This window comes from Vicia villosa, unplaced genomic scaffold (assembly GCF_029867415.1).
Source record: "Vicia villosa cultivar HV-30 ecotype Madison, WI unplaced genomic scaffold, Vvil1.0 ctg.000218F_1_1, whole genome shotgun sequence".
Taxonomy (NCBI): Eukaryota; Viridiplantae; Streptophyta; class Magnoliopsida; order Fabales; family Fabaceae; genus Vicia; species Vicia villosa.
The window spans coordinates 385,043-412,770 of record NW_026705082.1 but is presented as its reverse complement, the minus strand read 5'-3'; the positions used below and the strand labels follow the sequence as shown (position 1 = coordinate 412,770).

At 35.9% G+C, this 27,728-nt stretch overlaps 1 protein-coding gene across 1 annotated transcript; it reads right to left on the bottom strand.

The window, feature by feature from the left end:
- Positions 1–6,696: 6,696 nt before the first annotated feature.
- On the bottom strand, positions 6,697–7,500 carry LOC131625468 (uncharacterized). Its single transcript, XM_058896328.1, has one exon. It carries the CDS (start codon positions 7,498–7,500, stop codon positions 6,697–6,699), a length of 804 nt encoding a protein of 267 aa, XP_058752311.1.
- Positions 7,501–27,728: the final 20,228 nt, after the last annotated feature.

The following is a 27,728-nucleotide window of genomic DNA, read 5'->3' as shown; positions in this document are numbered from 1 at the left end:
CATCATTAAAAAAATCTTGTTGGATCTTAAGAAGGAATTTCTGCAACCTTATCAAGAAATATTGTTGGATCATGAGAAGGATTCATTGTCGCATCATTAGGCTATTATAATTGACCTTGATAAAGAGTCATTTCTGCCTTAACATGTTGTTCACTTAATGCCAAACAAGGAATCATCTCCACCTAAGCCGAAGACTTAGCCTAAATCCCAATGAGGAACACACCCCAGTACTATGCCCTAGTAATAAGAATTATATAAGATACATAATCCTAAAAATTTCATAAATAAACTTCCAAAAGGAGTGAACATTTTAATTAAAAAAACCTTGAAGGGTGTTGTTACTAATGGGCATACAAAGGGTGAAAAGCACAAATAAAGAATAACATACAAGATTACAACAGGAAAAATCTTAGGGGTTAGGAGGCTGGACACAAGGGGTTCACCCTCTTTTTGAAATTGCACCTCCTCGTTGATAGGAGGAGTAGCCTCTGGAGAAGGGACATTCCCCTTCTTAGTAGGAGGACCGTTTCATAATCAAGCTCGTCTCATCGTGTATAAGTTGGCCATCTTTTATGAAATTTGAAAAAAGTCAAGCTCGCTCAAATTTAGGCCAAGATAGAGGAAGGTCATATGTGCCTAGGCCCTCTAACATAACCTATCAGCAACATCGACCACCTCGTCCTTGGAATCTGATAGATTCTCTTCCAATTTCTTCTTAAGGAGGGATTCCTCCTTGAAAGACTCATTCGAGGTCTTGAGCTCGCTATTTATTTGGAAAACTCTTCGCCAAGTTTCTTGGTGTCTTCATATTTATTTTTGTAATATTTCTTCATTTCATTTAAAAAATTTTGCACCTCATCACGCTCCTTAGATATGGACTTTAGTGATTGTTAGGTCTAAGTGAGTGTTTTCCTTAGTGTGTTTAGTTTGGTCTTCAGGTCCATGACAAACCTATCTAACTGATTGTGAGCGTCAAAAATCAAACTTTCCACCATAAGACCCCTTAGCATATAGGTCTCTACCAAGTTAGACATCTTCCTGGACCCCAATTAACTCGCCATTTTATGATCATTGTGGAAGTCTCCATAGAAATTGAAGGGGACATCCATAAAACTTTTGTCATCAAAGTACGTATTCTAAACAGAGGCACCATTATGCTATTTGAAGGATCCTTAGAGCTTGTTACCCTTATGGACGATCCATCGTGTTCTATGTCATCACCATCCTCCAAATTGATGGTTATCGAAGGTTGAACATCTTTGCCTTTCTGACCTTGAACCAGAGATGAAGCTCATTCAACCTCCCCAAGGTTGAGAATCCTGATAGGCCTAAGAGAAAGGATGGTGCCCCTTTGAACAAGCATATTCTTTCCTTTGAGAAGCATGCCACCAAAGTGGCTTTTAGGGTCTTCAGGCCACTTCTCGCCCCATTCATATTTTTTCCTCGTGAAAGGAGAGATTTCCTCTTAGCAATGTTCATGGGGCCATTCTCTTCAAACAAGATAAATAAGCATTAGATAAAGACAGTGATTGATCAAGCTCAATATTTTCCCTCTCCCAATCGTCATATTGATCAAGCTCAACCATAATGATCAAGCATTAGACCAAACTTGCACAAATATTCAATATTTTCCCTCTCCTAGTCGTCATATTGATCAAGCTCAACCATTTAATGTAGCTCATAATGGCAAATTCCTCTAAAATCTCAATGACTTCCAGCATTGTAAATGGTCATGTAATCACGGTTGAAGTCGTTTATCACCACATGGTTGTCCGCTAGTATCGAGGGAATCAGTAGTCGTCGTCTAGATGGCTTCTAGATCTCGAATGCCCTTATGAAAACACATCAGCTGTGAGATATCTGCGAATGGGCAATATTGATTGTCTAAAGGACCTCAAATTCAAAAATTATAAAAGAAATCAACACCCTAAGTCATATATAACAAGGAGATGCATGTAAAAAAAACTCATTTTATCAACATGGTTAACCATGTTAACCCGCTCCTCTTTAGAGCAGGGCTCCAAAATGACATATTCCTCGTCGCCTGAACAAGATAAGTTTATGTTCTCGTGGAAGAAATCTAAAAAATGTGTAAGGTTCGTCTAAGAAAAAAAGAACTTTCTTTTAAACACGTGTATGAGTTATTTAACATGTATTGTCTGAGTGTCATGCGAGTTTCAGACACTAATTCAAAGAGTATTAAGAAAAAAACTTTAAAATATTTATTTGAGTTTTATAATACGTATCATATAAGTATCATGTAAATGTAAATGGCAAATACTGACATGTGTCAGACACTATGAGATGCATAACGTTAAAAGATATTAATGCTTTGTAATTTTTCATTGTCTTGCTATCTCCCTCGTCTCTCTATTTCATAAATTGAGCAAGATAAAATAAATTAAACTTGTTTTCCAAAAGTTGGTGTAAATAGAGTTAAATCACTACATAGAGTTAATGAATAAAAACCATTCAAATTTCATCATGTCAGTTTTTGTTAAACCACATGTCCTTCTATAAATGAATATAAAAATCAGGTATAGCATATGAAAATAAAGCAATGGCCCACACAACTGGCGACATTATAGTTAATATTGGACCTCTTCCCACATGCTAACAAATGGGGGAAGTGAGAGCAAGATATATAGTCATGATTCATGCACACACATTAAGTCATCTTGATCTAGTCAAATCGGTTAAGTTTTGAAGTATTTCTTAAGCTAGCCAACTAATAAATACATGGCAGTTAACTAATCCTTAAATATCTTTGGATCATTTTATTTCAAGATTCTTAGACCATTATCTTCAAATCATTTCATTTGATAATTCTTATATAAATTGTGTATGTATATATGAGCTAGTGATCATGCTTATATAAATTGGAATTAAAACGTGTGATATAAGTTGTGGTTTTAGGTATTGTGGACCTTGGATCAATCAATGTCCTTAACTTCTTAAAGATATTTTATACTACACTTTAAGATGATTTGATCTATCACCTCATTTGTGTATTTATTATAGGTGGGACTCAACCTAAGTAAACAAGACTTGGTCATACTAGATTAAAAGTTATACATTATAGTTACAAGAAGTTTTATTTCAACCGTCCGCAAATTCCAACTCATCGGACAAAATGAGTTATTGTTAGGTTAAACGTGATTATCAGACTCTGAACCCTAATATACACAGTTGTGTGTGTGCGATTCTAATTGTTATTATTATTTCGTTAATCTACTCCAACCAAAGACATTAAGGAAGCAATCAAAGTTGAACAAAATGGTAGCAAATGAAAAGTTATGCATGTGAATCCAGCTCAAAGTTGAATGATTGTAGTGTTGTACCATAAATATTTTCAGGTTCTCAATGAACTACTGTAGAAGCAATAACCATGATAGGACCCTAATTCATGACAATGGGGTCCATAGTGGCATCAGGTGGCACTAGGTGCTGTTAGGGGATCCATGTGCATTGTTCCATATCTTCCTCAAATCACAGTGGGACTTTACCGAAAGGGTACATGGACTTGTTCCCCCACAACCTTCATTTCGTTTTCTTGTTAGGATTTAATTTGGGTCACTTTAAAACAATGTAGAAAGTGTAGAATAGAATCAAGTGTTTCACATATAGAGAAGCCTAAATAGGAGGAAAAAGATTGATTAGACCTTTGTTTGACAAAAAAGTAATATAAAGTGGCATGAATTTTTATCAAAAAATAATCAAATTAGATATTCGAATTTGACATTAAAAAAACATAATTTAAACATATTTTATAAGGTTTTTAATTTTATATTTAAATATTTTTATTAGTCGAGATTAATGATTTAAATAGAAATATAATTCTGAATAAAATATAATGCGAAAGTTATGTAATCAACCATTCTTAATGGGTTAAATTAGATAAAGCTTGATCTAAATACTGATACAATTAAATTTACAGATTTATAAAAAAAAATATATATGAAAAAGACTTGGAATGAGAGAATGTTTCTCTCAAGATCTCTCCTTCAAATACATCTAGATATTAATAATTCATGTTACAGAAATTTTGGTTTTGAATGAAATCTCTCACTAATAAATTGTGTGATTGGTCTTCTTCAAATTAGTCGGTTTAGGATCAAATATTTAATTAAAAAAAAACTAATGTCGAAACTTTTTATCTAAACTAGTAACAAATCCGTGCATACGCACGGGTTCTGTTCGGTTACGCAAATTTGGATATATCATTTATCTTAAATAAAAATGTTAAAAAAGAAAAAAATTAGATCAATAATAACATTTTTCCCGTATACCATTTTTAAATAAAAAATATTTGGGTCATAAATACCAATTTTCGTAAATAATAATTTTTTTTTCCGTATACAAATATTATTTTTGTTTAGGTATCATTTACAAAAATATTTGGATCAATATTAAATTTTCGTATATTAAAATATTTATATCAATAATATATTTTTTCCCGTATACCATTTTTTGATAAAAAATATTTGATCATAAATACAATTTCTCGTATATAAAAATATTTAGGTCAATAATAGATTTTTTTCCCGTATACAGACTTCATTTTTGTTTAGGTATCATTTACAAAAATAAGGGTATTTTGGACTTTTCCACAACAATTAATTTTCTTAAATTATAGATTGAAAGATTTTTTTGGAAGAAAGAAGTGAGAAAGAGATGAAAGAGAAAAAAAATAATTCATGTTACAGAAATTTTGGTTTTGAATGAAATCTCTCACTAATAAATTGTGTGATTGGTCTTCTTCAAATTAGTCGGTTTAGGATCAAATATTTAATTAAAAAAAACTAATGTCGAAACTTTTTATCAAAATATGATACTTGATTTTGAAATTTAGAGCAAAATATTTTTATTATTGAACTTATGTAGTTACTTAAGTTGTTTTTCTTAAGAATTTAAGCTTGTGAACTAAAGAAAATGTATCATAAGCATAAGGATGATAATTTGGCCCATCCGTAATGGGTATTTACAAAAATATCAACAATGAATAGGATAAAAATTTAAAAAATAAATACACACATAAGTTCGAATAATTATCCGCTTAAATAAGTAGATATGAATGCAAATATGAACACCTTAGTATTCATTATACTATATACCTGCATAATATATTCATATGTTATACATGAATAATTTTATATTTTACCCTATTATTCATCTCCTCTTTCACTATATTAACTTTTTAAAATATAAAGTTTTAAATATAAAATCGGTGTGCAATCCATTACTAAAGAGGCTAAGATGTTCAATTTTACTTTGTTGCAAAAATAGTTGTTGGAGGCATAGGTTTGATCAGGAGATATAGCATGTGGTATAGGGTTTGGGTTTTAAGTATGGTTGTGAGAGAGACAAGTTAAAACAAAGGTGGAATGGTGAAAAGATCTTGTGTTTATTAGGGATGGTGTGATTTTGTAAACTTTGTGTGTATGATTATTTGTATTTGTTATGCTAAGATGATCTCTTTTTATTAATAAGTTTTTTTTTTTTTTTAAACTAAAGAAGCTAAGATTCCAACGAGGTTAAATTTCACTATATTAACTAATTAAGTTGCAATTTTTGTTGACAATAACTTTGAAAACAACGGCACATTATGAAGACTAACCATCAATGGAGAATCTCTATATAAAAAGTAGCATGTTATCACTTTCCATCTAAAGAATGTATGATGGTGGCTTTATCTTTAACACAACATTACAAAGTGTCTCCACACTTACCTCATGTCATTGTTTGGAATATAACGGTAGGATGAAGGGATTGAGATATTTTTGAAAGAAAATTAAAGTAGGGGATAATGGATTTGAAAAAGCAAAAACTAAAATGAGTAGTCAAAAATAGAAGAGTTTATTTTTATACTCTTATATCTAATCCACTAACCACCATAAAAATTTAAAATTGATCAAAATATTAGTTTTATTTTATATAATATTTTTTTAAATTATCATGCGTCTTCAATTTAAGAATGGTGAATTGTATCTTTTTTTTCGGTGTCAATTGAGGGTGAATGGTATTTGAGTTTGACAACTTTATGATTTTATGGATATTGCAGGAGAGTAATTCGTTTAGATTTCAAATCGATGAAAAGTGTGTCCTCGGACACCTTAAACTAAAATGGGGGATTTCTTCCATTGAAATACACAAATGCAAGATGAGAATAGAGATTCATTCTGGTTTTTATAAAGAAAATGGAATTAAAGACCCTATTTATGGAAATTATAGATCAATAAGGACCTTACAAACCCTATCATATAATCAAGATAGAATTCGAAGATGCATCTCTGGATCCGCACTTTTTTATATTTTTAAATAAGGGTCTATTCGAAGATGCATCTCCGGATGATCCCCTGTGTTGATTTTTTTTAATAATTAGCAGGTGTGTCCGGAGATGCATCTCTGGAACAACCAAAAAATTATGCAGAACACAACCACGGTATTATGCAAAGCAGAATTACAAAACACAAAAATTGTCCAAAAAATACCACCATATTTTATAACAGTATGCAGTGCGTTACATACAAAAAATGTGTTACTTTGTTAGATTACAACTAAAATGCATCAAAACATATGTCACTTCCTAAATCCATTGGTGGTTCATTTTTCGATCTTTCCTTATTTGCTTCTCTTTCAATGTCGCTCAACTAGGAAAAATCTTCCATCCTTTCTAAAAAGTGATCTAGCTAAGATTCAACATCTTGTGTGAAATGTGTCATCCTCTCCAGTGATGTCTATGGTATAGGACATCCCGATTACAAATAAATATGAAAAATGTTGTGTTTTTGATAACCAACCTATACATATGATGTGTTCAGATGGGTTTTGAGGTGGCTTACTCCTAAGTGAAAGGAATGTTTCTGAGAAACCATATCGTGTTAAAGCAATACACACCCTATCATAAGCACTTGTTATAAGGTGTCTCATTTTTGGCAAGCGCATCCATTTATCGAACGGAGCCGTACCACTAAAACAAGGAACTAGAACATTGAGAATTGCATTGTAATTTGCTTTGTTCAAGTATAGCTTTATGTATGATTCTCTATGTGTCCTAATCTTTTGTATAAGATGAAAACATACAAATTGGTAGTCATCATCTCCCTTCTTAAACAAACCTGAAACAGCTCGAAAACCACAGTTGTCGCCTCCTCCAACATTTTTAACCCGCTCAATGTATTTGTGCATAAAAAAGCAGCATTTCTTCATTATGGATATTTTTGGTGATGGTGGTGAGGTAGATGGTTTGATAATGCGAGCATCCTTGAAAACACTCTTTTGGGATTTTGGAGTTGGAGAATCCGGAAAGTGTGAGTCAACATGTTCAAAGTATGAAAGAGATTGTCTCGTGGAGTTATCACTTTGTGTCGGTTTAACCTTTTTAGGGGCACCCTTTGTTTTAGCTAGTTCTGAAGGTGGTTTCGAATTAGTTTCATCTAGATAGGAAATCTTCCTTGGTTGCTCTTTGATGTGCAATTTCATTATATCATCAGCTTTCATGAATCTCTCCTGGATGACTTCTCACTTAATCATGATAGATATGTTTGATTTATCATCCTTCATCACACCATCATTATCAAAATTTAGCATTTTTCAATGAGTGCAAACTTCATTCGTACGTATTGGTTTTTCAAGCTTCATCTTCTTTGAAATTAAACAAGCATATGGAAGACCGTAAGTCTTCTTAAGTGGAAATCCATTCTTTGAGCTATCCGAACTTGTTTTATTTTCTCACTTGGCTTAGTGAAAAATAAAATTCAGATGCCGCCCAAAATACTTTGTCAACCAAATGTGAATAAAGGATGTTGTCTTTGAATCGGTGTTCTAACACAATAATGCTCCGACCGAAAGATGTATGTATCTCATTATGTTGGTTTCAGAGAATTTGGTTAACAGCGTCCCAATCTCAACAAAAATCACCTTTACGGTTTCCCAACCAATTCATCAGTCTAGCATGTGTAGATTCAACTATGTTAGTTATTACATTGCCTAATTGTCAAACCTGGTCGGTCCATGCACAAACAATTTTCTCTTTAACCTAATCCAGAATCGTGCCCTCAATATATTTTAGAAAATCTGGATATATGGCACACACTCCTGATATGTAGAACCGATTTGGCATATAATCATTTCATTGAAGAATTTATTATGCCATTCCATGCATCAATTATCTATTCCACCACCACACCAGGTTTGACCATTTTTCTATCTTCCGTCTTGATTTGTTTGGCGCCAACCGCGAATTTTACTCGACTTCTCACATTTTTTTGTTTTGGGATACTTACAAAGTAACGCGGATGATGTAGGAAACTTCGTTGCAACCAAATTCATCAGTGTGGTGTCACGTTGGTGATTATGACTCGTGGCATGTTTTCTTGGTCCTTCAACATAGTCTTGCACATTTCCAAAGCTCGTGTAACGTTGTCCTCTTTTTTTGGATTTCAAAAATTCAAAACCAACTGAATAAGCCATTTCCATAGAAGTAACACCAATAATTTTCAAGATTGGAAGTCTATACTTGTTAGTTTTGTATGTTAAGTCAATTATGAGCACGGAGGAACAGGTGTTGAACAACATCACGGAATTGGAATGACTCCAAAAAATATCTCGAACGATAAATTTATCCTCACAAAATCTGTACCTTGAAATATAGTCGTCATCTTCGAAAAGCTTTAATAGTTGTTGCATCTTAGTTCTTGGTCTTCTTATCGCCTTGTTATCTCGAGCACGCACGTTGTATATTTGCTTGATAATTGAAACATTTAGAGATCTTTTCCATTTCAAAGATGGGAGTATGTTTTTCGGAGCCACCATTTTTAATGGCATGTCCGAAACAAGTTCCCTCTTCTCAAAAACAAGGTGACATATGTAACACCCCGATATCCGCTGCACGCATCAACCGTGTCGGCCAACCGAGCATGTTACCGGCTTAATCAATAATCCCCCCTAGGTCCGCTTATCGGCTGCCCAGGAAATATTGTTTTTGCCTCCCGCAGGAATCGAACCATGTACCTAGGGGTTAAGTACATATTCATAGCAATTCCTGCTACCACTTGACCATATGGTCAATTGGTAGCAGGAATTGCTATGAATATGTACTTAACCCCTAGGTACATGGTTCGATTCCTGCGGGAGGCAAAAACAATATTTCCTGGGCAGCCGATAAGCGGACCTAGGGGGGATTATTGATTAAGCCGGTAACATGCTCGGTTGGCCGACACGGTTGATGCGTGCAGCGGATATCGGGGTGTTACATAAAAAGGCGCCTTTTTAATGTAACACCCTGATATCCGCTGCACGCATCAACCGTGTCGGCCAACCGAGCATGTTACCGGCTTAATCAATAATCCCCCCTAGGTCCGCTTATCGGCTGCCTAGGAAATATTGTTTTTGCCTTCCGCAGGAATCGAACCACGTACCTAGGGGTTAAGTACATATTCATAGCAATTCCTGCTACCAATTGAGCTATATGGTCAAGTGGTAGCAGGAATTGCTATGAATATGTACTTAACCCCTAGGTACATGGTTCGATTCCTGCGGGAGGCAAAAACAATATTTCCTGGGCAGCCGATAAGCGGACCTAGGGGGATTATTGATTAAGCCGGGTAACATGCTCGGTTGGCCGACACGGTTGATGCGTGCAGCGGATATCGGGGTGTTACAACATACAACGGGATGATCGGCTAGCTTGTCAGTCTAGACATGATTATGTATATCGGAAATCACATTAAATTTCCATGTCTCATCTGCCAAAAGGTGTTCGCGCAATTTAAACAGACACTCACAGTTCCTCGATCTTATGTAATCTTGTTTCAACTTCCAAATCCTTGGTTGGTACATGCTACTTCTTTGGCATACCATTGTTACAAATGATTGTATCTTATCTGAAACATTTTCAAATCTTGTTTCAACTTCCAAATCCTTGGTTGGTAAATGCAAGGAATGAGGAATGAAATGAATAATCTTTACCTGCGATTCCAACTTGTTTTGCTCCATTTGAAGTGATGAAATACAATAATGATGTTTTGGTATTGAATAATTGATTGAGGATGAGATAAAATGTTTTAAGGGTTTTGCAATGGAGTGTGTTTTTAGCATGAGAGAGAAGATCGTGCAAGGAGGTATTTTATCAAATTTTGCGTTGGGAATTTTCGGAAGTGCATCTCCAAAAATATTAGGGACTTGTTATTTAAATCATTTGTGTGAATAACAAAACTCCATAAATGAGTGCAGGGGGTACTTCGGAGATGCATCTCCATAAACACCCAAACATTATACAAAGATGCATCCCAAAACCATCTTTTTTTAAACTGGGGCAAAACTCAGAAAAGAGAGGATTAACGTGATTTTGGATGCGTCCAAAGGTGCATCTCTGTATGCATGAATGGCATTTTCGGGTTTTCAAGAGTATGGAAGGCACCACTAAGGGTGGAAAGACAATTCCTCTAAATTAATACATACATGATGGGCTACAATTGAATTTGAACCTTCCTTTTTTTTAGAAATAAAGGAAAAATTAAAAAAAATGTTACTACCCAAGATCGAACTGGAAACCCCCAATGTGTAAGACTGAAGTGATAAACACTACACCATAATAACTCATGGTGAGAGAATTGTCGTTTAATTTTTATTATTAATTTTTATATTACTTCATAGTTAATGATTCAGATCATTGAGCCACAAATATTAGCCAGTTAGTACTTGCATGTAATACATGCTCATCTTCTAGATGGTTGAAGAACCAAAATTTAAGGGTTGTAAAACTCAAAAACAGAGGCATTTAGGGAGACATTTAAAATCAAAGAGAGTCAAAGATGGTTGAAGAATCATGATTGTGGATACAAGTGATTGGAAGCAAGTGGATACAAGTTTGAAATCAAAGTTGATTGGAAGCAAGTGGATAAAAGTGACGAGATAAAGGTTCAAGGATGACTTGAATTTGATCAAGGTTGTTGAATAGTGTTTTAATATGGTAGAGAACAACAAAAGGGTTGTTGGATAAGTTGACATCACCAAAGTTTCAAGTCAAGGTGGAGAATATAAAAGTATGCCTTAAAACCTTTTAGTGATGAAGAGAAAGAAAATGTGTTTTGAAATTGCCAAAAATCAGAAATCCGAAAAGAAGTTTGATCCGGGTGATTCTTGGATATCGATTTTGGTCGCTTTGGTTTGTGGATCATTTCATTAATGTTTTGATATTTTATATTAATTTAGAGATACTCTAAGGTACTCTAAATTAATATAAAATATATTATAAGAAATTTATAATATTTTTATTTTAATATTTAATGAGCTATAGTTTGGGCCTATCAATAATTCGTTGGATTTCAACAACTATAAATATGTGTCTCGATCATTTTTATCTATACAATTAGGCATGGCAACGGGGCGGGTCGGGGACGGTTTTTACCTCCCCCAAACCCGAATCTCCAATCAATCCCCGTTACCTGCCCCAAACCCAAACGGGGATGGGAAATTAAAACCCAAACCTGTCCTTAACGGGTTCGGGTATCCCCGCCCCGCCACCATGTATGTCGTAAAATCATTTTTTTAATAAAAATATTTACTTTTTCAAAAATCAAATTACATTATAAATAACAAAATAAATCAATCTCAAAAAATTTCATACATATATTTCAAATATTTAAAATAATAAATACAAATCAAATTATTAAAACATTAGTCACATATTTAATAATATAAATTATGAAATATAAATAATAATGTGCATATTGAAATAAACGGGGCGAGTTCGGGGACGAGTTCGGGGTGGGTACTAGTGTCCCCATTACCCGACCCATCCCCATGTTTTCTATTCGGGAAAAATCCAAACTCGAACCCAAATCCAGTCAAAGCGGGTTTTCCCCGTCAACTTTGGGGCGGGTTCAGGTGGATACCCGTGGGTCTGGGTTTTATTGCCATGTCTATATACAATCTTTAAAACTTTATCAGCTCAAGATAGAGATAAGGGTTATGAATTCTCAATAAACTTAGAGATACAATGGGTGAAATTTTTTGCAGTTCTTAGAATTTAGAAAATCTTTGGAGGTATCTAAGGGGAATGAGAAACTTTTTTAAACACCTTGGACTTGTTTGATTCATAAAATTCTTCCTAAGTCAAAAACAAAGAAAACAAGAACAAAAATAAATAACACAGTCATTTTTATCTTGGTTCACTATTAACGAAGTTAATCCAGTCCACCCGCCAAGGTGATTTTGCCTTTCTAACAAGGACTTAATCCATTATACCCGAACTGATTATAGAAACTACAACAAAGACCAACTTTCAATGTTGCAAACCTCAAATACTATGCTTCAATGTCTTCTTGACAAATCTGACTATAACCTAGTCTCTCAAAGAACTATCAATTCACAAGTTAAATACAAAGGTTTGTGCTTACACAGATGCTTTTTGAAAGTAGATTACGCAAGTTTGAATACAATCAAATAACACAAAAGTGTTAAGCAATTATATGAACAAAAGCTCACTTACTCCAAATTAAAGAACAAAAGTTAACTTGCTTACAAAATTATACAAAGAAACAATCAGAGAGATTTGAGCAACGTTTCAGCATAATTTTAGAGAACTGTTGTTCAACATTTTCTTCAATCTTCCAAGTCTTCATTTTATAGCCAAAAATAAGTCTATTGGAGGGTAGAATTAAAATACTCAATTCCAATTGTTTTGTCCACAACGGTCAGTGACGGAGTGGTCGACAACATAGTATCATAGTACAATCCTTGCACCACCATAACAGGATAGTGGGAACATATGTACCTCATACTATTTCCTCACATAAAATAATTTTGATCTTATCTTAATCTTTAGAAGCTTATGATAGTATATGATGAAGCATGCTTAGAAGGGCCAAAACTTGAATCTCCTGAACCTAAGTCTTCAGAGTCTTCAGAACTTGTTCATCCAGAACCTTGTCTTCAAGGTCTTCAACATTTGGTATTTAGAATCTTTGTCTTCAAAATTTTCAAAACTTGTTCTTCCAGAACCTTGTCTTCAAAATCTTCAAAACTTGGACAATAGAATCTTAAAGCTACAGGAGTCTCTAGAAGCTCTTTCACGAGAGTCATAATCAGAAGATCTATCACTAACATTCATCATAATCGTTGTTATAAAATCATTATAGAACTTGATTAAGTCTTTGTAAACACCATTGGTTTCTTCCAGAGTAAGAATGTGTTGAGTTCAGAACCTGATGACGTCGCACGCCTTTTCTTCTGAGTTAGAACCTGTTAGAGTACTAAATTTTTCTCTAAGATATCATGTAATGTTATCAGCATAACATAAGGCTAGATGCAGAACCAAATCTTGTTCTTATAATCTCTCCCTTTTTGATGATCACAAAAGCATGTATTTTGATGAACAATTTATATTAGGTTTGATCACATAAAAGCATGTTCAGAGTTAGCTAAACAGCTCCCCCTGAGAACTATACTCCCAAAATTCATTTAAGCTTGTTCAGAGGTTCCCCCTTACTTACAAAATAATTGTGAAGTATAAGAAGGTAGCAGGAAAGGAATACTTCCTTATTTGCAATAATTTTTGGTGCCAGGTTGTAAGGAACAAATATGACAGAGGGAATGATTTTCCTGATTCTACTGTTGCCAAGCATTATGATTCGAGCCTGTGGAAGAATATTTTCAAATTGTGGTCAATGTTGCAATCTGCCAGAGTTTGGGATATTGGTAACGGTATGCGAGTCAACATTTAGAATGATTGTTGGCTTTGATCAAGTTTTATCCAATCTGCTAGCAGTAGGAATCATGGGAATTCTCCTTTGGAGAACGTTGTGGATTTGGTTGGTGACAATAACGAATGGATTCTTCCACTGCTTAATATCCTCTTCGATCAGTAGACAGTTGGAGAAATTATGACGATTCATCCACCCCAAGAGTAGTTTGAAGAAGACAACTGCATTTAGAGGGATTCAAACAATACTGAATTTTCAATTTCAAGCGCATAAAAACTATTTGCTGGGCTGAATCAATTACCAATTGATGAGAATTGGGTGAAAGTCAGGAATCTTCATGTACCAGAATGAGTCAAACCATTTGCGTGGTTGATGAAACATGAGCGGTTACTTACTAATAGTTAGTTACACATATTGACAGTTTGCACTCCATGGTGTGATCTTTGTCAAAAAAGGGTAGAAGACATAATTCATGTGTTCAGGGATTGTGAAGTTGCCACTAAAGTTTGGAGAAACCTTGTTTGTTGGGACCAAGGGCAGGATTTCGTTTCACTAAGCATATAGGGGTGGATACAAGCTAATTTGTCGAAGCATTGTAATAAATTTGAAGATCACAATTGGAGTGACATTTAGGCCACAACCTGTCATACTCTTTGGTTCTAGAGGAACAAGAGGATCCATGACACGGTTCCTTTGTGATGTCGAACAATCTTCATAGGAAGGTGATTGAGAAAGCTAAGGAATATGGAGCTAGTGCAGCGATGCATCGGGTCTTTGTCGTTCAACAACATGCTAACATTAATATCAGGTGGAAAACCTAATCCCCTGGTTGGATCGGGATTTCTCTAAATACATTAGCCTCTGTAGAATTGACGTTGGGGAAATTCAGGCAGTATTGGAAGGTATCAAACTTGTGATTGGTAAGGGTTATAGTAGAATTGAGCTTCAGTCTGACAACAAAAAACATCATTGCGAGGCTTAATGGTTTGAGTAGTCATAGTGGAACAGCCAATGGACTGCTGAGAAGCATAAAGGTTCTTATCGCAGAAGATGTTATAGTGAGATTCACTCATATCTCCCGGGAGACTAATAGATGTGGAGACGCTATGACCAAGATGAGTTCTATGCATGTGTTTACTGTGGAAATTGGTAAACAACCGCTAGTCCTCCCAAAGCCTACAAACTAAGGGTTACTCGCAGGATTGACTAGTTAATCCTAAGACAAGTTCTAATGTGACAAAGGTTTCGACTTGTTCAACTCAACACAGGCTCTAACTATGAGAAAACGGTTTCCTACAAAGACTTGAACAAGTGAAGTTTCCACAAAAAGACGTTAATGCTACCGACTGAAGGTGACTCATGACCAACATGACATTGTAACATTCAAAAGAGATATACAACGAATGTATCTTTGGTAAACTCTATTATCGTAATAGAATTATGCTCAGCAATATGAACGACAATGTAAAAAGACAGTTCGAAAGTAAATGAAAATAAAAAAGAGTGTTCAAAAGGAACGATAGAAAAATAAGAAAATTCCATTGAAGTGAAAATGGTGATTCACGTAGATTAGCACTCTTGAAAACTTTTGTTTCCTCGCTCTGGGAATATGAAGTTTCTACAAGTGATTTCTAGTACAAGTGAACACCCTGAGCCCCTTTGTGGGATTTCTTATTTATAATACCATGAAATAACTGCCTAGAGTCTACGAAATAACTGCCTACAAGCCACACGACTGTCTACACGATCCTACTGTTAGAAAGTATAGGATAAGTATTTTTAGTATCGTCTCCTCAGGGATTGATGCGATATTATCGCCGTTCTACAGCTTAGTGTATTTTGAGTTAAGGTTTTGGATGTTTTTAGTGTCATGAAAGATAAATAGCATGAAAAGAAATTAAAGACAATAACTTAGGATTTAAAAATGGTTTGGTAAAACTGTGTCAAGATTAGTGTTCATTAGTTTGCTTCATATGTACTCTAATGATTATATATATGAACCTATTAATGATTAATACAATCACGTATCCTCTCGATACCGTTTATCTCTAAAGCAATATCGTGATTATTATCATATTCACCGTCAGATGATCTCTCATGCCGACAATCAACATGATAATCTTAAAAGCTTGATACTTGTGATTATCAACTCACAAATCTATCTCTAGAGTTTGTTTATTGATAGATGAATATCTTTTAGGTCTAGCTTTGAAACATATCTCTCAATAATGATCCAAAACAACAAATGAAACATAAATAACAAGATATTCACCATGTATTAATCATTAACTAAGTTCATACATAATAGATCAAAGAAAGTACATATTTACAAACTAACTACCTCTAATCTTGACACAAGATGAAACTTAGCCCTCCATATCCATGGAAGCTTCAACAACAAGCAACAAACCAAGATTTAGTGACATCAAACTCAAGAAGATCAAAGAAAGATGTTTAGAAATCTTGATTTTCTCTTAAGGAAAATGGTTTTTCTCTTCTTCTCTTGCCCTAGCTTTTTCTCCAAGTGTATCTTATGATAAGAAGTATCCTAATCCTCTTAATCATTAATTTTATGTGGCTAAGAACAAAAGTTGAAAAAGTAGGTCCGCTGAGCGGAGCAGTCAAAATATCTAATTTGTCTTCAAGGTCCGCTGAGCGGAGGGGGTCCGCTGAGCGGAGCCAACTTTGTTGCTCGTCCCTGCCCATGTCCGCTTCAACTCCGCTGAGCGGACTTGCTGGTGGAAAAATCTCTGCAAATCCCTGCCTGGGTCCGCTTGGACTCCGCTGAGCGGACCTTCTTGCACAAAACTCCTTCTTTTTGTATTCCACCCTCATTGCAAGCTTGTTTTGATCATTCTTCTCATTCCATCTCGCCCAAAAGTTGTTAAAACCTAAAGAAAAACATTACAAGAGTTAATAAACTAACTTAATTTAGAAAATAAACACAAAGTTATTTATTTACATACTAATATATCAAAAGGTAATCAAATTTGGCACAAGAGTTTAAGAAATACCACAAAACTTATATACAAAATATGCACAAATGGGATTCTAACAACTCTCCCCAACTTTGATCTTTGTTTGTCCTCGAACAAAGCTAGCTCAAAAACATACATCATCAAATCACATAAGGTTAGTAACATCAATTGAATGGTTCAAACTTGAGTTACATACCTACAAGATAAGTCTTCCTTGCTTGTACAAGATTCTAACATGACTATGAACCACTTTCTGAACACAAACTTTCAACACAATTGCCTTAAAAAGATAATGTTCATGAATGAATCACCTAGGTTTCACTTCACAAAATAATTGAAGGACAATTGCCATGATAGCAAAAGGGACAAATCACACTCACTAGCAATGATGCACATCCAAAACAATTCATATATTCATCTGTACTATGCACACGAGACAATAGAGACAAAGATCACTGAGGACTTCATTCGGTTGTAACTTGGCCTGGGTTCCAAACAAGTGATATTATATGTACACGGCCATTGAAACAAAAAGGGTGAATGATCATGGAAAGCATTATTTATGTACAACACTACTAATATGTTACCCTTTTGTTTTTCACCATACAATGCATTCTTTCCTTTTCTTTAAATCATAAAATTTTTCCTCTTTTATCATATGCTCATTCTTTCTCAATTTTTTTTTTTATTTTCCTTTTTCAAAGAATGCATTGCACCACCATTTTCTTTCTTTTCTTTATCTTTAAGAAACATCTCTCCCCAACTTTAAACATTTCTATCTATAAAGACATCAATGCTTCCATTCAAGGTTCAAGTACTATTGGGTTAAGCGTTTTCCAAAGAAATTGTCAAGTGAATCACTTCTTCTCTTTATCAAAATTCATTGTGTTTTCCTTTGATTCACTTGACAAAACAAAAATTTAGGCTCAAAATTGGTTACAAAAGATCACACACTCACGGGTAGCCTTGCTTAGGGTGGTTTTTCTCATACTACTCAAAAAATTTGCCTCGATCCCTTCTAAGCTCTAATGTCTCATACAAAGCAAGATTAAACATGAATCATTTGAGTTAACATCAATCACTAGAACACTCTTATTTTTGTACACAATGGAAGTCCACTCACTTATCTAGTTTTGTCCTAATTTTGATTCAAACACAAACAAAATTTCTAGAATGCAATGTGACAAAAACTTTGTGTAAAGCCCTTAGTTCACAGTCACCTTATAATCTACAAAGCAACAAAATACTTACCTTGGTATGAACATCATCAAGAATATTATCATCACCATCCAAATTTTTGATGTTGACACACCTTATCACTTTTTCTTCTTTAGAGCATCACTTCTATTCCAAGACAAACACAACAAAATTATATACACCTTAACATATAATATATGTACACTATTCTACTACTAAAACACAATATTATAACAACAAGGGCATAAATTGCCCACACAAGCACACATTACTTAAACAAAATACTTAATCAACAAAGGCATAAGTTGCCTACAAAATATGTTCGGGTGGCACCCACGGCCACCAAAGTACATCAACCCTCATCCTCATACGGATGGCACAAAAGTAGTTACTAACAAAAGCAATAGGAAATTATGCTACTAGTTCAACAACAAAAAGTAAAATCAAAGTATTATAGAACTAAACGTAAACTAAATAAACAACAATAAAAATCAACACTGGATATCCTCAATCCTCCTCATCATCCTGCTCCATGCCATCTCCTTCCTCTTCTTCCTCTTCACCATCCCCCTCTCTGAAAAATGACCTCTCCGCAGGCCATGCACAATGAGCCTCATACTCCTCATTAGTAGGAAAAGAGGGAACATCCGCCAGATTGACTTGGTGGCGATAGAGCTTGTAGAGAGAATCATGAATCATCGCCTGCGATCTTCTTTTGGCATCAAAATACGCCCAATTGTACTTGCAAGCTAATTCCTCATTATACCTACCACCAGCAAGAGGAGCCATGTTCTGTGGCTGAGGATGCTGCTGGACACCTAGCTTAGGAGAGCAATGCCTGTGCACATAGCCGGTGTCCACAACACTAGTGGATTTCATGCTTGCCACATTAGGAAACTCCACACCTGCTTTCCTGCAAAGTCCCATTATCAAACTTGGAAAACCAAGCTGAGCAGAAGGCTTCGTCCCTGACTTGGTACCACTTGAAGCCACGATCCTAATCTCCTCAGAAATGATTTGAGCCACATCCACCTCTCCACCTGTCATAATCCAAAACAAAAGACAAGACATGTCAATGGTCAGGTCAGAAGTGTGGCTCCTCGGCATGACATTGTTTAGGAGGAAAACTGTGTACAGCTGCGCCATTTGAGTCATATTCTTCCTGTCCATCTTTTGAATATAACCGGAAGGGTTAAGAGTGAACCCTCGGTGCTCAAAGGATAACAGATCAGCAATCTCCTGCATATTCCAAGTTCTTGCAGCCTTTTTCCTTGCATACTCACACTTATCACCTGCAGCACGAGGAGAAGGTCTTCCCAAAAAAGTGTTAATTGCATCCCTTGAAAAAGAAATTCCCCTACCTCTCACATAGGAGGTGTAAGTGTACACCCTTCCCTCAATCGGAATCGCATTAGCATAGAACTCACGCACGATGTCCGCATTGATTTGAGTATCAGGAGAGATCAAAGCTTCCCACTTGCGTTCCGCAATGTTTTCCAGAAACTGATAAAAGTTACCGCTTTGTGGGAGGTCAAACACCTTTTCAGGCCAAATCTTTCGACCAACCAACTTCTCAAACCTTGCCTGCTGCTCTGAACCTAGGAACCTATGTGAATCGAAGGGTGGTTATGGAGCAGTTCTGTCATACCCCAAAATTTGCCCTCCTCTATGCATCTTCAATGGCTCAAGGTTCAAAGGCTTATTCAAGTCACTCTCTCCTAATCAAAGATCTCCAAAACTAGGGTTTGCACTTTATCAAAGACATTTGAATTTCTAAGGTCTCAAATGGATCCCAAGGTGTCTCATATATCTCAAAGCATCTCCATGTCAAAAGTCAAACTTTAATTCCCAAGGATTGCTCACTCAATGGCTCAGACGACCAATAATCGACTGTGTTGACCTAAAAGTCAACTATAGTCAAAATACAGTCAAACTTCAAGATTTTTGGTCAAACATCAAGTATGTGAAGTTATATCCATCATTTGATCAAAGACTGATCATGATCCATTAATAAGAACTCAGAAATGAACAAATTCCAAAGGTTCAAATTAGGGTTTTTTATAGGAGAAAGTCAACGCAACTTTGACTGGTCATAACTTCCACATGGAGTATCAAAAATTCCCCACTCAAAGCCTATTTTGAAGAAAATTGGATTCCCTACAATTTTGTCTCTCACAAGCTAGAGCTGAAAATGCTTCATTTGAGAGGTATGATGCAAAAGATTACAGGTCCTTCTCAAGCATCCTTCAAAAGCAGTTTTTTGTCAAAGAAAATATGATCAAGATAAAAGCTCCAAATGAAAAATATGTTCCTAAGTGGCTTGTAGAGGACACTTTGAGGTTTCCAAAAAGTATTATAACTCCCTCATAGCTTACAAATTGAGTGAGATATGCTTGATCAAAGTTGGGCGATTTTGGAGGACCAAATGTGAAAAAAGAAGGTTCAAATTGAAATTTTTTGCAAATGGGCCTATGGTTTTATGATACAAACTTGGTCCACAAGTCATTAGCATGCCTAAAATCACTTGCCACAAAATGTAGCATTATATTTGATTTAATATGATTTTTTATTTCATTTTAATGATGTAATTAAAATAAAAATCAAATATTTTGGTAAGGAAGATATATTGATTGATTCTAATCAATATTAATGACAAAATATATTGCAATTTTCGTGATAATTGGATTGAGAAAGAATAAGTGAGGTTTTGGCCAAATATAGTAGCTTATGATTCAAGAACAAAATCAAATTTCTCAAACATGGCAAGATTGGATTCAAAGGTTTTTGGGCTCTTTTTCTAAACCTAATTCATTCCCCTATAAGTACTGAACCTAAAGCATAGGATTAGGGGACAAAAAATTGATAGAGAAGCACACGTACAAGAACAAAAAGATTCACCAAGAAACTCAAATCCAGTTTCAAGGAATTGGAGGTTTTCAAGAAGGTTCAAGCATTGCAAAAGATTCATCAAGGGATTCTGAAGCTATTGGGATCGCTACTCTGCTTCAACACCCCCAGAATTACCTCATATTTGCCAAGGTAAGTCACTTCAAAACTCTCTTCGATCTGGATAATACAAGCATCTACATTAGAATCTAATTGCATATTATTGTTTGGTTCAATGCACTGATCGTTTCTGGACTTGTTTTATGGAATTTACGTGCTTTAATTGTGTTTTCCCATTGATGTCCGATTTGAGCTTTTAGGGTTTAAAAAGGGGGTTTTACGTTAGAAGTGAAATTAGGGCAAATTGAGGGTACAGGCGTGTTCGCATGGTGGAGACGAATGGGATTGATAGGTCGCGCCCTGTTTATACAGGTGTATGGGCAAGTCGCTATTTTTCCAGGTTGGCATTTGCTACGAAGAAAACGTAGCAATTTCGTAGCTGTTGGTTCAGGGAATTGCAGGTCTGGGGTGGAAGACGATGTGTTGTCATCTTCCGGTTGGTTAATTTTGAATCGCGCGCGCGTTTTAGATATAACTGTTTAATCTCGTTATTTTATTAATCGAAGGTGTTCTCTTAACACGTCAGCGCCATAGCAGAGTTGGCGTGTGTGAATGAAGTTTACCCCAAGGATCCAGGTTTCAATCCCTGGCCCTTTCATAATATTTTTCTTTGATTTTCCTCCCTAATCACATGCGCTGCTAGTCCTGTAGCCCACCATACACCCTCTCAATCTGACCCTCAATTCTCCTCCCAGCTTAGATCTGACGCCCCTGATTTCATGACCATATTATGAACCCTAATTGTAACCACATTGAATAAAAATCCTAATAACTAATTTAAGTTAATTAATATATTTAGTTTTAATTAATTCTTTTTTTAATTAATTATATAATAATTATTTTTTGTAAATAAAAATATATGATATTATTATTAAAAATTCTAATTTGTTGTTCGTTCCGATTAAATCGATTAATCGCTATGATCAACAATAATTTTAATTAAAATGTTATTTAATTAAAATAAAATTTAGTTTCTATTATTTGGTTAAATGGTTGCAATTATTTTATTAGTTGTGATGATTAACCGTCCTTCCTTTCGCTTTAATTTGTTATTCTTTTTAATCGAATCAATCGATTACGAGGGGTAACAATACAAATAAAATTCATAAAAATAATTAAAAAAATACTATTATTCGTTATTAGTGATAATCAAATTAATTGATTAAAATTGGTAATGGTGCAAATTATTAATCTTTTAACTATGGTAATTGAATCAATCGATTATTGAGGTTAATAGTACAAATTAAACCAGGTTTGTACGCCCAATCTTAAAACACTTTTCAAAACCACGAATATCAAACTACGGATTATCATAACTACGATAGGCTATTCAAAAGCCTCTAAAAAACCATATCAAATCAAATTACAACCTTAAGGGCGTACAACCCTTGCCCGAACTACGTTGACTCTGATTCTCCATAAGGAATACGTAGGCACTTGGATAACCAAGGCGAGTCTCCTTCCTCTAAATTCTAATCCTGTCAATATAATTAGCTTTATAATTACTCTCTGTCACCTTTCTTTATAAACCTTGCCATAAACCTTTATCTTTGAATGTTAGCCTTTAGAAAAGGGTTGAGGGTGCCTAACACCTTCCCTCGACCTGAATATAGTATCTTACCCTGATCTCTTAATTGCATAGGTTTCCTATTCGCCTTGGTAGAATAGGTGGCGACTCTAAACATTAATTTTTTAGGCAGGTTGCTACAAGTTCCTGAGCTTGAACCTGTCAATTGCCTAGCTCACTTTCCCCGATCACTTCTTGACGACATCTACAAAAAACAACACAACATCGAACAAACATCGTCAAAAGCAGCAATTATAGAGCATTACATGTTCAGTTGTAGCATTACTTGGGCCCTAAACCATTGCATCAAACACAGGGAGCAGGACTGAAATTCTGCACACAGCAGGGTCCGCTCAGCGGACCTGCGCAGAAATTCAAAAATTCTGCAGAGCACAGGTCTGCACCTGGAACAACCATGGGGTTTCAAACCCCTTTCAAGCACCAACAAGCAAGCAAATAAGCAATGAAAAAGAGAATATTAACATGCAATTCATGAAACCCTAACATTCAAAATTTAACCTAACCTAAATCTAAAACCTAGACAGAATTTCTTACTAAAATCAAACATAATATACACTCTAATCTTAATTATACTACCAAATCAAACTAACTCCTAAAAGAAACATAACTCTACAACCCTAATATACTTTTAAACAAAAGATTGCAACACTAAACAACACATACCTTGTCTGGAAATGGATAAAAACACGAGACAGCACTTGCTTGAAGAGAAAATGAAATTTTTAAGGTTTGAAAATGGTGGAGATGGAGTAGAAAACAAGTGGAGGCAAGTAGGTTTCAAAAGTGTGGGGAGATAGGGTTCTGAACCCGCTCAGCCACAGACCTCTTTCTTAAATGGGCCTTTGGACCGGTTTGGTCCATTGGGCCCTTTTTTATTTTTCTGGTTTTTAGCAGGTCCGCTCAGCAGAGGGGGGTCCGCTGAGCGGATGACAGAAAACCTGGTTTTCCTGGTTTTTTAGCAGTCTGTTCCACCCGATTCTTTCTCCACCGACTTTTCAAATTTCCCAAAGCACATAAAACAGAAAATACTTACAACGTTGGGGTGCCTCCCAACTAGCGCTTTGTTTAACGTCGGTTAGCTCGACGGTCCGAGGCGGCTTTACGGATCAAAAATCGGAACGGATTCCGAGCTTCGATCGACTTCACCACCAAGATACGGCTTGAGTCTTTGACCATTCACAGTCCAACTTTCATTTGTTGTCGGATTTTCTAACGCAACCGCTCCATAGTCTTTTACTTCCTTGATTCGGAACGGACCCGACCACTTCGACTTCAATTTACCCGGAAACAACTTCAACCTTGAATTGAACAATAGAACCATTTGGCCTTCTTTGAACTCCTTCTCCACAATCTTTTATCATGATACCCCTTCACTTTCTCCTTGTAGATTTTGTTGGATTCATAGGCTTGTAATCGCAATTCTTCCATTTCAAGCAATTGCAATCTTCTCATTTCACCACTTGCCTTAGGATCAAAGTTAAGCAACTTCAAGGCCCAAAATGCCTTATGCTCCAATTCCACGGGTAAATGACAACTCTTCCCGTAAACCATTTGAAACGGAGTAAAACCAATCGGTGCCTTGTATGCCGTACGGTAAGCCCATAAAGCATCATCCAACTTGTGTGACCAATCCTTTCTTGATGAAGAAACAGTTTTTTCCAAGATTCTTTTAATTTCTCGGTTGGAAACTTCGGCTTGACCATTAGCTTGTGGATGATAGGCCGTTGTTACTTTGTGCTTCACACCATATTGTTGTAAGACTTTTTCAAGTTGTGTGTTGCAAAAATGTGAGCCACCATCACTAATGAGAATCCTTGGTGTTCCAAACCTTGTAAAAATGTTTTTCTTCAAGAACTTGATTACGGTCTTTCCATCCGCCTTTGGACATGCTATTGCTTCCACCCACTTTGAAACATAATCAACCGCAACCAAAATATACTCACAACCAAAAGACGAAGGAAATGGTCCTACAAAGTCTATTCCCCAACAATCGAACACTTCCACTTCTAACATATTTTTCAATGGCATTTCATTCCTTTTGCTCACTCCACCACTTCTTTGACAATTGTCATAACTTTGTGCATGCAAGTAGGCATCTTTGAATAACGTCGGCCAATAGAACCCGATTGGAGAACTTTTGCCGCCGTTCTTTGTCCACCATAGTGTCCACCATAAGGTGAGTTATGACAATGCCACAAAATTCTCATTGCTTCTTCCCTTGTCACACATCTCCTTAACACACCATCCACACCAATTTTGAACAAGTATGGATCATCCCACACATAAAATTTGGCATCATGAAGGAACTTCTTTGTTGCACTTTTACTCCAATCTTCCGGTATCCATCCCGATGCCTTGTGATTAGCCATGTCAGCAAACCACGGCCTTTCTTCCACCATGAACAACTTTTCATCAGGGAATGATTCCAAAACCTCTTCTTCTTTGTTTGTTACCTCCTCATTCACCAACCTTGGCAAATGATCCGCCACCAAGTTTTCCGCTCCTTTCTTGTCTCTAATCTCTAAGTGGAATTCTTGTAGCAACAATATCCACCTGATTAGCCTTTGCTTTGAATCCGGCTTGGTAAGCAAATACTTTATCGCTGCATGGTCAGTGTAAACAACAACTTTCGAACCAATTAAGTAGGACCTAAATTTTTCTAATGCATATACAATAGCTAGTAGCTCTTTTTCGGTTGTTGCATAATTAATTTGTGCTTCATTAAGAACCTTACTAGCATAATGTATAGCATGAAAATTTTTTCCTTTTCTTTGACCCAACACCGCTCCTACCGCATAATCACTAGCGTCACACATTAGTTCAAAATCAAGTTTCCAATCGGGCGCTATGATTATGGGTGCGGTAGTCAATCTTTGTTTCAATTCATTGAAAGCTAAAAGACATGCATTATCAAAAACAAAAGACTTATCTTTGTTGAGCAAGTTGCTCAAAGGCTTTGCAATCTTTGAGAAGTCCTTGATAAACCTTCTATAGAATCCCGCATGGCCTAAGAAGCTTCGAATTCCTTTGACATTTGTTGGCGGTGGCAACTTTTCAATAACCTCCACTTTTGCTCGGTCGACTTCAATTCCTTTGGAAGAGACTTTGTGACCAAGAACTATGCCTTCGGTAACCATGAAATTGCATTTTTCCCAATTGAGGACCAAGTTGGTTTCAACACATCTTTTCAACACGACATCCAAATTCTTCAAACAAAGATCAAATGAAGCTCCAAAAACGGAGAAGTCATCCATGAAAACTTCCATTGTCTTTTCTATGAAGTCCGAGAAGATAGCTTGCATACATCTTTGGAAAGTGGCCGGTGCATTACACAATCCAAACGGCATTCGCCTATAAGCAAAAATTCCAAAGGGACAAGTGAACGCCGTTTTCTCTTGATCTTCCGGATTGACCGAAATTTGGTTGTACCCGGAGTAGCCATCCAAGAAACAATAGAACTCTTGACCCGATAACCTTTCCAACATTTGGTCCATAAAAGGTAAAGGGAAGTGATCTTTCCTAGTAGCTTGGTTAAGCTTTCGGTAATCAATACACATCCTCCAACCCGTCACGGTCGTTGTCGGAATCAACTCATTCTTGTCATTTGTGATCACGGTCATTCCTCCTTTCTTTGGTACCACTTGGACTGGACTCACCCATGCACTATCGGAAATAGGATAAATCATTCCGGCTTCCAATAGTTTCACCACTTCCTTTCTTACAACTTCTTTCATTGTAGGATTCAACCGGCGTTGAGGTTGAGCTACCGATTTAAAATCCTCCTCCATCATAATTTTATGCATACAATAGGCTGGACTAATTCCTTTTAGATCGGAAAGAACCCATCCTATCGCCTCCTTGTTAGCTTTCAACACATGAATTAATTTCTCTTCCTCCTTGTTAGACAATGAACCACTAATGATCACCGGCTTCTTACCACCTTCTTCAAGAAAAACATATTTCAAATGAGGTGGTAACATCTTCAATTCTAACTTAGTTTCCTCCACCTTTGGCTCATCTTTCAACTCCTCCATCTTTGCTTCAAAAGGACTTATCTCTTCAAAAACATCAAGATCTCACAAACACTCTTCAATCTCTTTTTCTTATTCTTCATTGAGAACATCAAGAGCTTTGGTTAATGTTTTCTCAAGAGGATTGAACACATGAGCTCGACTTTCAACTTGCATGATAACTTCCTCCATAGCATCAATTCTAAAACAATCACTTGTATCATTTGGATGTTTCATTGCTTCCGAGAGATCAAAACACACTTCCTCGTCTTGGAACCTCAATTTCATCAAACCATCATCAATGTCTATCATCATCCTTGCCGTCTTCATAAAAGGTCTTCCTAGTATCAATGGGGTATCAACATCTTCCTCCATATCAATGACAACAAAATCAACTGGAAAGAAGAACTTGTCAACTTTCACAAGCAAATCTTCCGCTATCCCAAAAGGCATAGTTGTAGACTTATCGGCTAATTGAAGTGTCATTCTTGTATTTTTCATATCAACAATGCCTAACCTCTTGACCATGGATAAAGGAATCAAATTGATACTTGAACCCGTGTCAACCAAACCTCTTCCAATATGAATATCACCAATAGTAACTGGCAAAGTAACTCTTCCCGGATCTCTTCCCTTTCTTGGTAAAGTACTTTGAATAATTGCACTACATTTAGCATCTAGGACAACCGTTTCGGGCTCAGTGTAACTTCTTTTCTTTGTGAGGATGTCCTTCATAAACTTGGCATATTTTGGCATTTGCTCTAAAGCTTCCCCAAAAGGAATATTAATTTGCAATTGCCAAAATATGTCAAGAAAACGCGCATATTGCCTCTCATTATCTTTCTTTGAGGGAGCATGAGGATAAGGTAGATTACGAACGGGAGGACTCATAACTTTCTTCTTTCCCTCTTGAATCTTTCTCTTTTTCTCTCTATTTTTTTCTTTTTCTTCCTCACTTTTTTTTTTCACTCTCATTTTCAACTAAAACTCCCTCATTTTTCTTTGGTTCTACTTCACTTTCTACCTCTTTCTCCTTTTCTATCCTAACTTCCTCCTCCTCAACCTCCTTCTCCACTTCACTTTCAAGCACCCTCCCACTCCTAGTTACAACCGCTTTGCAATGCTCCTTAGGATTGGTTTGAGTGTTTGCCGTGAATGATGGTCCGGTTTGCTTCTCGGCTAGTTGTTTCGCAAGTTGGCCAACTTGAGTCTCTAGATTCTTTATTGCCGCTTCATTACTCTT